The following is a 14,955-nucleotide window of genomic DNA, read 5'->3' as shown; positions in this document are numbered from 1 at the left end:
CACTACATGTTAAACAAAACTGAGACAAAACGTTAAAAATTGAATTGATTATAACTAAATCACCAATTAGGTGATAGTAATTTCTGTGGTATAATATATGTGATAGTGATGCATCTTTGGGTCATAACACTGTAAATATAACTAAAACAAAATGAATCAACGATTCATAAAACTGTCAAATAAGTTCAAATAAGTAGTTTCTAAAACATGAATTGTCAGGTTTCCAATGCCACCTGTTGTAAACTGATTCGACTTTTACAGAACGAAATGCAACATTTATTAAAGCCATCTAATGGAATAAAGATACTAACATCATATATCTCCAATAGACTGTTCAGAATTAAATAATAAAAAAATATTCTGAAGTAAAATATATATAAGCAGAAGTATCACAAGGTAGCGCCCTGGAATCTAACCTCTATATGTTATATAGCTACATTTGCAGATGATACAACACTGTATGGTGGGCAAAAACCAAGAAGCATCCATAAAGAAACGACAGAGAGCTAGCGATAAACGAATAATATTAAATGAGCTGAACTCTGTTCCTATTAATTTTACCAACCTAAGCAACCCACCAGTCTTGAAATTAAATTGTGCTACAATACCATGTATAAATAGTGTTAAATATCTAGACAAGATACTAGATGTGAAATTAAAATGGAAGAAGCATGCCAAAAAGAAATTAGCCGAACTCAAAATAAAATATAAACTGTATTGGATCCTTGGAAGCAAATCCAAAATACCAATTTAAAACAAGATATTGATTTACAATCAGTTGTATACAGATGTGGATCTGTACCCGGGATAGCAACGTGAAAAACTTTCAAAATAAGGTATTACGTAAGGTGGTGGGCGCACCTTGGTACGTACGGAATGATGAGTTGCATTACGACATGGAAACTGCTGCAATCATGGAAGAAACTAAAAGGTTCACTGGGAAACACGAAGCCAGGCTACACCTCCATGAAAACCCAAAACTACTGGATTTCTCTTACTATAGGTAATATATTTTAAAAAGTAGTCAAACCTTTACTTTGACAGCTTAATAGTCAATTATCAAGGCTTTGATGCGATAGTCGCAAATTCGACGAGCGGTTTCTTTTAACCATTTCCAATGTCAGTTTTAAACAGTGTCAGTTACTTATCAGTCGGGACTTAGTGACGAGGATGGTATACACGTTTGGAAAAAAGCAAAAACTTGGTAAAAAACAAATTGTTTTTAAAAACTTATCATTAATCGAGACATACGACCTCCATAATATAAACCTGAAATATTAACTCGGATTGACACACACATTGACAGAAATTTCCCCTCCTATTTCTAAAAAGTGATAACTTTAATACACCCCAAGGTATTAAGACCCGATCGAAGTGTAACAGAAATAATAAAATTATTCATGAAAAAAGTGAGTATTTTCCTTCCAAACAAAAATATCTTTCCGGATAAAGAAATGATAGACACTAAAGTCTAAAATGTACCTTAAAGGCAATTTACGTAAGAAAACATTCAATAAAGGTTTTTCGTGCAGCAGAAAAAATATTTTTTCGATTACCAGCGTTTTATGTCAGATAAAAATTTAGATAAAAAAATGTTTTACTCCATTCCCCGAAGCAAGGGCTTAACAGAAACGAAAGCTGAAAGAAAAAAATTAAGAGTTGACGTGTTCATTATTTTAGGCATAGTATTTAATTTTAAAGCATGTTTTTATAAAAGGGGTTACGTACATTTCAGGGTTTGATTAAAAGCATATTATCTTAATTTTCTATAGTATTTATATGATAAAAAATTAACATTTACAAAGAAACATAATAAAATAGAATAGATAATATAAAGAAACAGAATTAATAGATTAAGGACTGGTCCCTATACATTGCCCTATAATATAATATATATCCTTAATGTAATGTAATATTTGATAATAAAAGTGGTAAATTAAATATTAATTTAGATGATAAATTTACTTTTATTTTAGAAAATTTAGATAATGGTAAAGGAGAAACTATTATATCAAGAGAAAAAGCTAAAATATTAGAAACTTGGAATAAATTAAATTTTTTTTTTTTAAATAATCTTACTATAAATAATTATATATATATATATATATATATATATATATATATATATATATATATAAATATATATATATATATATGTATATATTTATGTTAAAAATTTAGTTACTACCTATTTAGTTTTTACCTATAATGATTTTAATCATATTGAATATTTTGGAAAAAATCCTGTAAACATTAATTAATAATCGTAAATATTCGATAGTTATTGTTTCAACGAGAACGAACATAACAAAATGAAAGTATCAAAAAATATCTTAAATAAATTTTCCTGGAGGGGCTCATAACTTCCTTTATTGCTTAGCTTTTTGGCATGAAAGAAAAATCGATCATTAAAATGGGACATACGAGTTCTTCCCCATTTTCATGCATAATTTTATGGTGTCGATAACAATTCCATCACAACCCCACTGCAATATGGTACTCCAGGGTTTAATTACATATCAGCTGTTATAATAAAACGATACGAATATAAAACTCTATAGTTCGATAAATATGTGTAATAGGCAATAAGCAGTACATAATAAGCCAACTAGATCATGAAATATTTGTATTTGTGATTAAAGTTTAATGAAAAAATGTATAAAACAATAAATATTCTGTAAAAATTCATATAAACATAACAAACCGAACCAAGTACTTATTGATTTATTACTTCCGTATTTTTCTACTTGGCATATTGCATGTCGAGAAAATATTTCAAATATGTACAAACGTTTACCAAAAGGAAACGATTATGTACAAAGATCAAAATTGCCTTTCGCTATGGAAAAATATATTTTATGGTTCGAAAATCATTGTATATTTCTACAAGGACTGTAACTAAATTCGAGGTAATTTCTTTTTAAAAAATTTAGTTGTAATAAATATCAATAATTAATGAAACTACTAACGAGCTTGACTTAAGAATAACTATAATTTTCAACGCCAATGAAAGTTGTATTACCTAAATAAAAACATGCTGCATCATTTGAAGAATCTGCTTCGAATAGAAACTTGAAAAAACAACTAATTACGTGTCTAACTTATACTAATGCTAATAATGCATACCAAATAAAGCCAATGAAAACAGGAAAAGCTACAAATCATTTCAACAACTTTCATATCGCCCAACTCAATATCAATTACTCAAACTAAAATCAAAAACTAAAAACAAATCTTACTTGATTTTATTACAAGGTTTTAAAAATTGTATTACTTAAAAGGAAAGACTGGAAGCTCCATTAGACTTCTTCGAGTATTATCTTTACATATATTCTATGTTTCCCAACAGTGTGTGAAGTGATGCATATTTTTAAGTTTTCTATATATACCTTCGAGACTAATAGAGACCTATGAGAATAGTTTCTTTTCGGTGAATCTAACATTATACTCTTTTTAATTGTTTGAGATACTTTAGTCACAATGTAACTGCAACACGTTAAAAAATATTTCAATTATATATCGCAGTAATTTGTCATTTAACTATATCAATCCTTAGCTCCCTAGCTTATTTTACTGGCAATAGGATGCCTCCATTATTTCGTAGAGACCCAATCTGTTCTATCTAGCTTCGGCATTTTCAATAAGGGTATTAATAAGAAGAGGTTCAAAAGTTATCTAAACTAGCAAAGCGCCAAACAACGTCTTCCGGCTTATAACTTGTAATTATTATCACTGTTTGAAGAATTTTTCAGATACTTCACAACCAGAGAAATTGGTACGCTGAGTAGGTCATATGTCCGAATATCAGATACCATTATATCTCTTTTTAGAAAGAAAATATTGTCTCATGTTAAAACGAATTTAGACATTGAGATAGGCAATACATTAAACATTTTGATGACATGATTTTACTGTTATTTTGAATGGACTATATTAATATTTCATTTAATAAACCTACACTTGGTTGAAATTAGTTCATGTTAACGAGCATCCACTCTATTTACATTTATTTTAACTAAATGTCATTTAATTAAAATGCAGTCCTAATGACTGAACTTTACACCATTTGTTACAAGTTACTCAAAATTAATTTGCTCGGCATTAGAAGTTTTTAAGTTTCAAACATTAGAATAACTATGACTGTGTATAGAAATCAATAATAACCAAAAGATGATTCTTTCTACGAAAATTATCAAATAGGATTCAATACTATATACAAAGAGATAATTAAATGAAAATTAGAATGTCACACTTTCAATAAATTTAGCAAAAATAGAAATCTATAACATTTTAAAAGGGACACGTACATAAAATGGACATTAATAATGAAACGATAAAAAGAAATCATATAGACGCATTAACCCAATTTTAATGTTTATTTTTAGATTCATAAAATGTTCGTAGTTTCATAAATTTATTATTTATTATCTATCAGCTTGAAACGAACTGTCCAAACAACTTGGCAGCTGTCATTAGCAAGTTTTCTAGTTAAAGATGTAAATAATTGCATCCATGCATCAACGTTGCAAAAAGTGGATCACGATATAGCGAATATGCATGTGGCTGACAGGTTAATATCGTTAAATAATAATTTAAAAAGTTTTACTGTTCCAAATAGACTAATTAAATGAAGTGATTAATGGGCTTCAAATATTTCTTTAGCATTATATCAAAACAATAGAGTAGAAGCACGATTTATAAATAATTCGGAAATGTAACATTAAACACAAATTTTTAAATTATCTAAAGAAAAAGTTAGCAAACGTGTAGGATTTAAAACAAATAATACTTAGTTTGCTTGAAAACTATTTCATTTTGCCAGAAAGAAGTGGTGATTTGTTGAAACCACTGTACAGATAATACTTTTGGTACAATTTTATTTCAACATACACAACACTCTTAATTCTTCAACTTTTAGCGGCTCTGCGAAAAGAAAAAGTTTATCCGATATTGCATGAAATTGCCTTGTAATGTTTGGGTAAATAATATGCACAAATTGTAATTTTGACAGCCTTACAAGTTTATAAGCATGTGCAACTGCAATACTTCATCAAGTACTTTACAAAATCTGTGTTTGGACATGCTTTAATATATTCATTTAAGTAATCCTATAAATTTTTAAACTAGATCTCTGTTCAGTTACTTTTATTTTACTTAACTTCATTGATAACACTTGCGCTCATGCATTTTCAATACGTAAGTATTGTTTGAAAAATCATATCATATTTTTCAATCATATAAGTATCAGTTACCCTTAACCTGAAGGAATAAAGCCTAACAAGCTATTTGATGTAAAAGAAATCGGTTATTTCATACTGGCTTTTTGAAATCAAACTATGATGTTATTTAACTGACACCTGTTGAAAGCTTGAATTGAATTAATATTTCTCTATATCTTTTGAGAATATATGGTCAATAACGAAGAGCAGTGAAGATTAATTGAGTTTAGTTACAAGCCTATTTTCTTCTGTGTGGCATTCGAATCTTGTAGGAGTATATACTGACTACATGTATACTTGTACGACTAAACCCTGTAACTGAAAAATGAATAAAATTATTAGAGACTCATAGTGTCTAATGTTAACAGACAATAATGTTATTTACCTCGATATTACGTTTTATACACTTTGGATATAGTGAAAGTACTTAAGATAGCAAATAGTTACAATAGAATGGTCTAATAAACAATTCACATGTACTTGACTCAATAAATATTTGTTATTTATTTTTAAATGATGGCAATTATAAAATCTGTAATAGGACTGAGTATTATTATTTTTACAATAACAGCCCTTTACCATTTATAATATGTTTTGTAACTCATTAAATTCACTTTTGTTTACATTAATTGCAATATTACATTTATGTATTGTTCTAGTTCACACAAATTTAGTCTAATTTTTACTAATGAGGGTTTATCTGGACTAGGCCTACAGTTTAACTTGGACTCCGAACCACGGTCTACTGTTTGTTATTTTTAATTTACAATATAAATTTAGAAGATTTTACATGAAATTTCTTTCTCGAAAAAAATTCTTCTGTCACTACTACATATAATATTGGAATTGTAATTGTAAAAGCTTTGCTGAAGAAGTAAAAGTTTGTTTTAAATAATTGTGTAAAAACTTTCCTAAATTTAGCTAAAGCTAAACCGAAAAGAAGAATCTAAAGAAGCTAATCCTAAAATTTCTTTCGTCACCACTATCTTGATTATTTTCTTTAAAAAATTACTGTTGGTCACCTCGCAGACAAAATGCGAAAAATGGAAGAACTTTTTGAACTTCCCATAACTTTTTGAAATAAATTTTTTTGTAATATATAATTAATGTCATACTGTGAGAGACTAAGACATTAAGATTGATGTAAATTATTTTAGCAAATTTTTAAACATATTGTGTTATTATTCTTTTTTCTTTGATTTTTGTTTCTCATATAGAAACTCCATAAAATCTTACCAAAGCACTATAGTAAACTCTTAAACTTCCCCATCTTAGCCAGGATATTTAGAGGTAAACAAGAGGAAGGTTGCCCAATAATCAACTTAATCTCTACTTAATTTAGCTAGAATATATTATATGGCTCCACTTGCTGGTAACACTGGGATACTTACTTTTAGAAAAAAAATTTAAAATTCTTAATTTTGAAGAAATTGCTGTACAAGCAAATACTAAAACCTATATTATGGAAGTGAGATGAAGATGTTCTGTGATAATTAATATTAACTTTCAATACATACAGACAAAGTTATTTATTAAGTTATTAATTTATTTGGCAACGACTAGTAATAATATATTCATAAAAATAACGGATAACTTGATGTAGATATGGCAATATTAAATACTCCCCAATAATTATTGTTCTCTGATATATAATATTAACCCTTATATAATTATGAATTTTAAACGAGTACAAAAATAATTCGTGAACTGTTTTATCTTTAACGTGGAACGTGCTGTACGCCACAAGTAGCAGTATTAATGGTTTAGAAACTTTAATTACAAAGATGAAAGTGACAGAGCCCGGAGCAACTGCTTTATTTAATTTACTCCTTTGTTAATAAATAAGTGGTTACGTCGTGTATATTAAAGAGAACTGTCTATTGAATCAATATCACGTGGGTTGAATCAATATAGGTGATATTGTATATTAATATTATAATATAAAAATGATTATAATATACCTAATTTACATGATGTATAATAATAGATTATAAAATGAAGCAAATAAAATCAGAATGTAAAATAGTTAAAGATTCATAGAATATTCAATGTATAGATGTTATATATTACTTCTCATAATGTTGTGAAATTCTCTAAACAGCTACAGTGAAATATAATTTAGATTCCTCTCGTATTTATGAAATCTTAGGCCGCGATGGGAACTATTGAGTGAAAATGACTATCGACTGATTAGTACAAGTCGACCGACTATTTTTTACTATCGAATATAACAATGGAATGTCTCATTCATTACTATTTTCATTAGAAACTACTTCATTCGAATGAAACAGTCGATAATCGCAAAACAGTCGAACTAGTCGATAGTCAATATATTGTTATTTACAGTCATACTACAAACAGAATACATTACGATATATATTACATTTAAATCTATGTATACATGGTTGGGCACATTATATCCAAGGTGGAAGTTAGGACAGCAAAGTCAAAACTTTAAAAACCAATTGAATTAAACTAGTTGGATCTAAAATAGCAACTGAAAGTACTCGAATGGAATAGTAAAGAGTAGTCAAATCAGTCGGAGTTTTTGGGAAATACATACTGATATATTAATAAAGTTCAACAGAGCAGTGGTAAGATGTGATTAATTAAAAAAAATTAATCAGACCGAAAATAAGCGACTGAAACAGTCGATAGAAAAAACTATTAAATTACTAACGGTCGATAGTTCCCAACGTTAGATACGAGTTTATGTTAACTAATTTTTGGCGTTCTAACTTGGCTGCCTTAGCTGTGAACTTGAAAATAATGTGCCGATTTTATGCTTATGCAGACTTATATACTTATATTACTTATACATCATTTTAAATTTTCTTTGTAATACTATTCTAAAGTAATAATATTAAGGTGACAGGACGGCTCCCCTACTATTGCGATAGTCGCGGTTCCGAGTCCTGCTGGGACACTATATGTTTGTGATTATTATTTTAAATATCACACCAGCAATCAGGCTGGGTAAGACCGGATGCCTTCTAGAATGGTCTCTAAGTTGGTCATTGGCTAGTCAGTAGGCTTAATGCCGAAGGTTCCACTTAAAGAGTAGGTCCAGTCCACATAAACCCTCGTTAATAAACAGAAGATTTTAAAATATATTTAAAAAAAACAATTTTTTTATATATATTTTATATTACATATAATTAGATTTATATTTTTCAAACCTTAAAATCCGTTAAATTGATGGATGATACGAATTTTTAATTATTATTTTCAGAATAAATCATCAAATAATCAAGGAATTATTAATTAATCTTTAGCCTGTGAAATATATTCACTCTATTTTTAACCGACTTCGAAAAAGAAGGAGGTTCTATGTTCGGCTGTATATATTTATTGTCATTCGAATGAAATCGAGGGAAACGCTCAAATTTCAAAGGCACGTATAATGTTTTCACATATTTTTTATATATAACAATCAGATATTTGTGTATAATGTAATAAATGAGCTGATGCTGACAAACTATAGCATATACAAAGTCGTAGAAATATTGAACACTACTGCTACTATAGTTTAATGGTTAAATCATTTACATCCCTAACAGAAGCCAGGGGTTCGATTCCCGGCGGGAACAATAACTTTTTGTTGTTTAGTCAAAACATTTGTCAAATCACATAGACTAGGTAGCGGACCCGGGGGGCCTAAAGTAAACCTTAATATCAATCATTGTTTCTTTATTTCTACTTTTCCTCATACGGGCTACACCAGTCATGGCCTACCCATTGTAAAATTAAATAAAATCCTTTCCGAGCCTTCAAACAATACAAAAATAATAATATAATTTTATATTATTGATTATAATAATCAATAAACACAAAATTAAAAAGGAACTAAACAAATCTAATTTAATATAACTATTTGGGCACGGTACCCACTTCAAACCTATTTTTGTTTAGTTATTACAACGATTATTACGTACATATTTTACTTTAAAACGTTTGATTATTTTTTACATTTTAGTGTGTTCTTTATTTATTTTTTGAAGCCGGTTCAATTTCTTTGTTAAAAATATTTTATTATTGAAATAAAGCCATATTATCACAATAAAGAAATTACCAGAATTTTACTTCCCCCTTCCAATATTTTTGTAATGATTAATGAACACATATCGTTAATTAACCGTTGTAAAAGTAATTATCCTTATCAAAAGAACAATCGGCCCTAAAATAGGAAAAAATGCCTTTGAAAGGACCAATTTAACATTAATATTAATTCCGACCATTAGACCCATAAATAACTTGAATCTATTGTATTTCAGGGCCTTTTTACGGATTTTATGTGTGTGCTGCCCCAGATCGGTTAGGCGGAAATACCAGCCAGCTTTCAGAAGCAAACCCAGCCAGGTGAGTAAACTCCCCTTAACATTGTCGACATACGGAAAAAATCTTTTCCGACCTTATCTTTAGACGATATTCTCCAGATCGGGTAATTTAATAATAATATTTCGGGAGAGATTAAACCCGGTAGAAGTGGGAGCATCAGTTCGAAAGCTTTGTTTACTTCATATTTATTTTTTATCAATGGAAATTTAAATAAGATTTAGGATGAGGCCGATGAAATATGATCTAAAAAAATCCTCCGTCATTTTTTCCTTCTGTAGGCTATTATTCAAGTTAATAAACCAAAATATAACAAAATAATATTCCCTTGATTTTTTCTCAATATTTTTTCAGTTTTTTCTTTGTCATTTTTTTGCCTGCTGTTAATATTTTTTGTAATTATTTTTCTGTATCTATAAGGTGATTTCAATAAGATTTTGGAATGGAATGAAACAAGCTAGGCGTAAATTATTGGGTGTTTGCATGTATTCTGATCATTTTTTGGCTTTAAAATTTAATGAGATATATTAGTACAATATATAATCTGTTCAAAGTTATTTTGTATATACGTCATATATATCTGTGACATCAAAACATCGCAATGTTGCCGCATCAACTCTGAGTTTTAGTTCAGCTTGGCTTTAACATGCAACAAAATTTTAATCTAAATAAAATAATTGAACAGAAATGTTATCAAATATAATTTATTTTATTGTAGTTCATCTAAAAGCTACAGTTAATTATACAGCCACAATAATTTATAGGTTAAAGTTATAAACTCTTATTGCTATTGCTTGCAAGGAATTTTGCATACGCTTGATGATAGGACGACTTTGACAGGCTCATTCGTGTACGTGTTCGAACTAATCAGACAACATCGTGTCTCTTTTTAACTAGAATAAAATGAGAGGGAAAATATTGTCTGATTCTAAAATAAATTTACAAACTGCAGCAGGCAATATATTAAAAATCGTGATAACGTATATACAAAAATATTATAATGACTATATATTGGTTCTTATTTGGCCTTTCGAAATAATCTACCGGCCAAGCTATGCTGTATCAATCTGAACCAGTAGAAATCAGATGGCGCTATGTCTGCTAGGTATGCTGGCTGTGACATAACCTCCCATTTGAGCTGCGCCAATGTATCCTTCACAACTCTTGGGGAACATTTTAATGCAAAAAGATGACTTTCAACTTGAACGTCGGTAGACATCTCGTCTCATCTTGCAGTAGATCCAGTTTTCCTCATCGGCTATATTATTCTAAAAACAGCTCTTCCCTTCTTTTCTAGAACCAAATGAAACAGCAATATTAAAACGGTTCGTAATATGATTTTCAATCATTTGCTGTGGTAGCTATTTCAATTTAGCTATCTCATTTTAATTTTATCATCAACAATCAAATCATCCATGAAATTTTAGTCAATTCTTAAGCTATTTGAAAGTTCTTTTATAACTTAAGCTGGGTTTTTGTCCAATAAGTTTTGCAACTAATTGTCTTCAAAATTGTTTGATCAAACAACAGCAACAAAAGTAATAAATGTCGAAAATACGTTCTAGTTTTAACCGTTCCATAATTAGCATCTTTATACAATGAATAACACTAAATGAGAAAATGTTATATTATGCGGAGAAATGTCAAAATGATCGAATTGGCTTCACATTTTCACCAATATGTGTCACTGATCAAAATACATGCAAGCAACTAATGCATCCATAGATTTTTCAATAAGATACTTAAATATAATGACTCACGCTGATTGTTTAAATGTCCCATGTATGTAGTTATGAATAGAATGAAAAATTCTTGACCAGATACAGGGATGGCGTTCTAAACTGCAAAAGTATATGCGCGGTCGTCCATTAGTTTTTATGCCAAAAGTAGTTTAAAATGTGTTAATATCAGTGGTAATGACAATAATCAATAATTACAAAAAGAGTTTTAAAAGGAGTTTTAAAGGATTTTTTCAAACGAAGTTTCATTAAAAATATTGTCTATCAATAGGCTCTACTTTTTCCCACCTTTCGGACAATTTGCGGATTCCATATCGAAAGAACGATATGTCTTTTAAGGGTATCCATGAATTAACCTATTTCTGGTATCTTCATAAGAAGTAAAGCGCCGCTCAGACAGGTCACGACTCATATGTCGGAGCAAGTAGTAATCAGAAAAAGCATGTCCGGGAGTATAATGTTTCCAAATAAGTTTTCACCGATTCTAGAACATGTGGTCGACCGCTGTCATGCTGAAGAATAACAGTGTTGTGTCTCTGCTCGTATTCCGACCATTTTTCACGCAGTTCTCGGCTCAACCGTATCGATTATAGTAGACACCGATCCCCATTGATGGCCTATCAAATTTCTGGTTTCAAAGTGATGGTCCCCAAATTTTTTTGGCTGTCCAGAACGCTCTTTGTCATCAGTGTTAATGTAACCACTTTTAAAACGTCGAAACCTGTATTTAAATCTTAAAATCAATGGAGCATAGTTACCGTAAGCTCCACACTGCCTTCGAAGAAAAGATTTTCAAAACACTGAAAAAATTTGATATTGTTATGCTCAGACTTCAAAGAAATAATACAGACTGGAAAGTGGAGCCTATTAGTGAGGCTTGTGATTAATACAAGTAAAACCATCAGTTGTAAATCCTTTAAAATTAATTTATGGACCTGATAATAAAAGAGGATTAATCATTTTATCAAAAAGGTTGGTAATTAATGGTAACTTATTTGATCATTGAGTGTTTTACCACCGAGAAACGTCTTGGAACGATGTAAATACAAACAATAAACATTTTCAGCTTATTAACCAAAAATCGATACTTCCGGAAAGTAACTGCAATACTCTCTAAAGTATTCCGAAAAGAAAAGTAATGCAACTACTAGTAGCTTTGTGACATCAATTTGTTGGGACAATTTTGAGTTAAAGGATTTATAATGCTTAAAATTGTTTTTGCTTCGCATTTTTCAGGAATTAATGAGTTAGTTAAATATCAAATGGCTCACCATCGTAAACATATCTAAAATTAACTACCTGCTGAGATTTTGTAGCAATATCAGTTGTTTCGTCCGCCATGATCGCCAAAAATTAAGACATATTCATTGCCTCAATCATTTGTTCATAACAAACTTCAAGCATACGCTGTAATAGATCCTTCTGTATTTAGTTCGAGGTGTCTTTAAATACTGAAGCATTCTTTAGGTTTTCACTTAGAGTTGCATTTCAAACGCTCCACAAAATATTATGCAATTTATAATTTTTGATAAAGCGTACCTATACTTTGACATATTTTCATTCTATCTCTGTATATTCATCCATTAGACACAATCTAATTGGGCCATGATATTAGTTTAAGATCAGATATAATTATGAAGATGGATTTTACAGTTTTCATGTCTTCTTAAATTTTCAAACTTCGCCACCAAAAAGTAAGCAGCGGCAACAATATAACGCACTCACAAACCTATTAATTTTTAAATAAATGTAATGTAAGTTCTCCTACTACTTGCACCAGATATCTCAATAATAAAATCTGGTAATGGTCTACCTGTTAATTCCGACTTTTCTTCGTGAGAACATTTTTAAAAATTTCTTCACATTAATTAAATAAAAGATCACTTCCATAGTGACAATTATATAATATCGTAATTATTAAGTGACCCAAGGCGAGTAAAATTCCAATACAAATAATCGATATTACAAACGATATACAATTATCGGCCTTATTTTAGACTGTTTGGTCTAACATGAAGGTAGCGGAGAACAGCGAGCGTATTTGAAGGAGCTCGCAGAGCACCATCGTGTGGACCAGATATTAACCATAGCGTGAGGTGGTAACTTACCTACGGTTATTCCAGTAATCCACGTTATTTCTGTGGTTACCACTTTCATTGCAGTTTTTTGATTATTTATTACAGGAAAAAAATTGCAACTGTTAGTAAGTTTTGCTTTTTGGTAAATAATTGAAAATATTTTAGTATCTTAGTGACATTACATATTTATTTTTTGGGGGCTTCCTTAGTGTTTTCCCCACCACCACTGGGTAAACCGAATTGATAAAAATAAAGTATGAATGTAAACAAACCTGAAATGAGAAATTAGAATTCGTTTATACAAAAATCACTAATAATGTTAACAACCGATATATTTGCGTCGAACTTGTCGAGATTAAAAGGTTTTAGAATTGATACTCCCCAATATTCTACTCTACCTCGAATCATTCGGTGTCGATATATATTTTTTTATCTGCGCCTTCTTTTTTTTGGTGATAAATCCTCAACCGTCACCTACCGGTCATTTATTACCTTGTCCGGCCGGAAGGCGATGGTGTTATTGACGTGGAGAAATCGCGAAAAATAAAATAAATAGTTTTTAAAAATTACCGAAACCCGATTGACATCCGTTTTTACTCTAAAGGGATCCGATATCTGACCGATTAATGTTTTTGCAGAGATTTTCCTCGACCAGATACTACTCGTCCTATTCGCTAAGACATAATTCGTGCGAGCAGACGTACATATAGCACAGGGCCCCCTCTGGTCCCCCCACCTTGGAGGTCGCCACCTCCCTCCCGTTTACCAGATCTACGTCGTTGTTTTACTTTTGAATTTGACGTTTTCTTCTTTTGGTTCTTGTAAAATCAACTCGTTACTTTTCCTGATTCCTTTACATTCTTGCTTTTGTTTTTATTTTAGTTATCTTATGATTTGTTTTCCTGATACGGGGGACCAGAAAATAAACGACAAATCCTGACGGACAAATGTAAATAATACGAAAATTGTGACGTTTATTTAAATGTCATTATTGACCTGAACACAATTTCTGAAATAAATATTCTGCTGTTAATACGTTTATAATAAGCTTATAAACATATTAACTTATAAAAACTACAACATTTTTAAAACGAATCAAACAATTAACTTAAATCTCTCTATATTACTTTAAGATAATAATTCATAAAGATACGATTAACTGATATTATTTCTTGTATAACATATTTCATGAAATTAAGTACAAAATTTTAAAAAATTATAGTGTCAGACGTATTAAAAAATCATAATTTTAATGATCAAAAATATATCATTTTTGTGATGGAGAAACAACAACACTGTAAATATTTTTCATTATTTTCCATGATCTTGTGCTGTCTGCCTCTTCGATATATTTGTTCAATGACCATTTTCCAGGAGTTCGTAATAACGCAAACACTTTTTCTCTTCTTCTTCATATTCTTCTCATTCTATAAAAGGCAGACACAAAAAAAAGTGTTGTGGCGTTAATATACCCAGTTATTCCAAATCTTCCTAGATTTATTTGCATTTTGTTGAAGTCATGCTTTTCATCATTTGCCATAATTTTGTACAGAAATTCTTATTGTCAGATTGGTTGGCGCACTG

General features: G+C 30.0%; 1 protein-coding gene across 1 annotated transcript in view; it reads left to right on the top strand.

Moving 5' to 3' along the window:
• Dop1R2 (dopamine receptor 2) overlaps positions 1–14,081 on the top strand; it is a 306,990-nt gene extending 292,909 nt beyond the window's left edge. The window contains exons 5-6 of the mRNA XM_076403972.1: positions 9,494–9,578; positions 14,010–14,081. Of these exons, the coding sequence (XP_076260087.1) occupies positions 9,494–9,578; positions 14,010–14,081 (157 nt within the window). The remainder of the gene's footprint in view (positions 1–9,493; positions 9,579–14,009) is intronic.
• Positions 14,082–14,955: the final 874 nt, after the last annotated feature.

This window comes from Rhynchophorus ferrugineus, unplaced genomic scaffold (genome assembly GCF_030347505.1).
Source record: "Rhynchophorus ferrugineus isolate W39M unplaced genomic scaffold, kcgeb_rfMv2 rfM4, whole genome shotgun sequence".
Classification (NCBI taxonomy): domain Eukaryota; kingdom Metazoa; phylum Arthropoda; class Insecta; order Coleoptera; family Curculionidae; genus Rhynchophorus; species Rhynchophorus ferrugineus.
The sequence above is the reverse complement of the archived record's forward strand: the minus strand, read 5'-3'. Positions and strand labels throughout refer to the sequence as shown.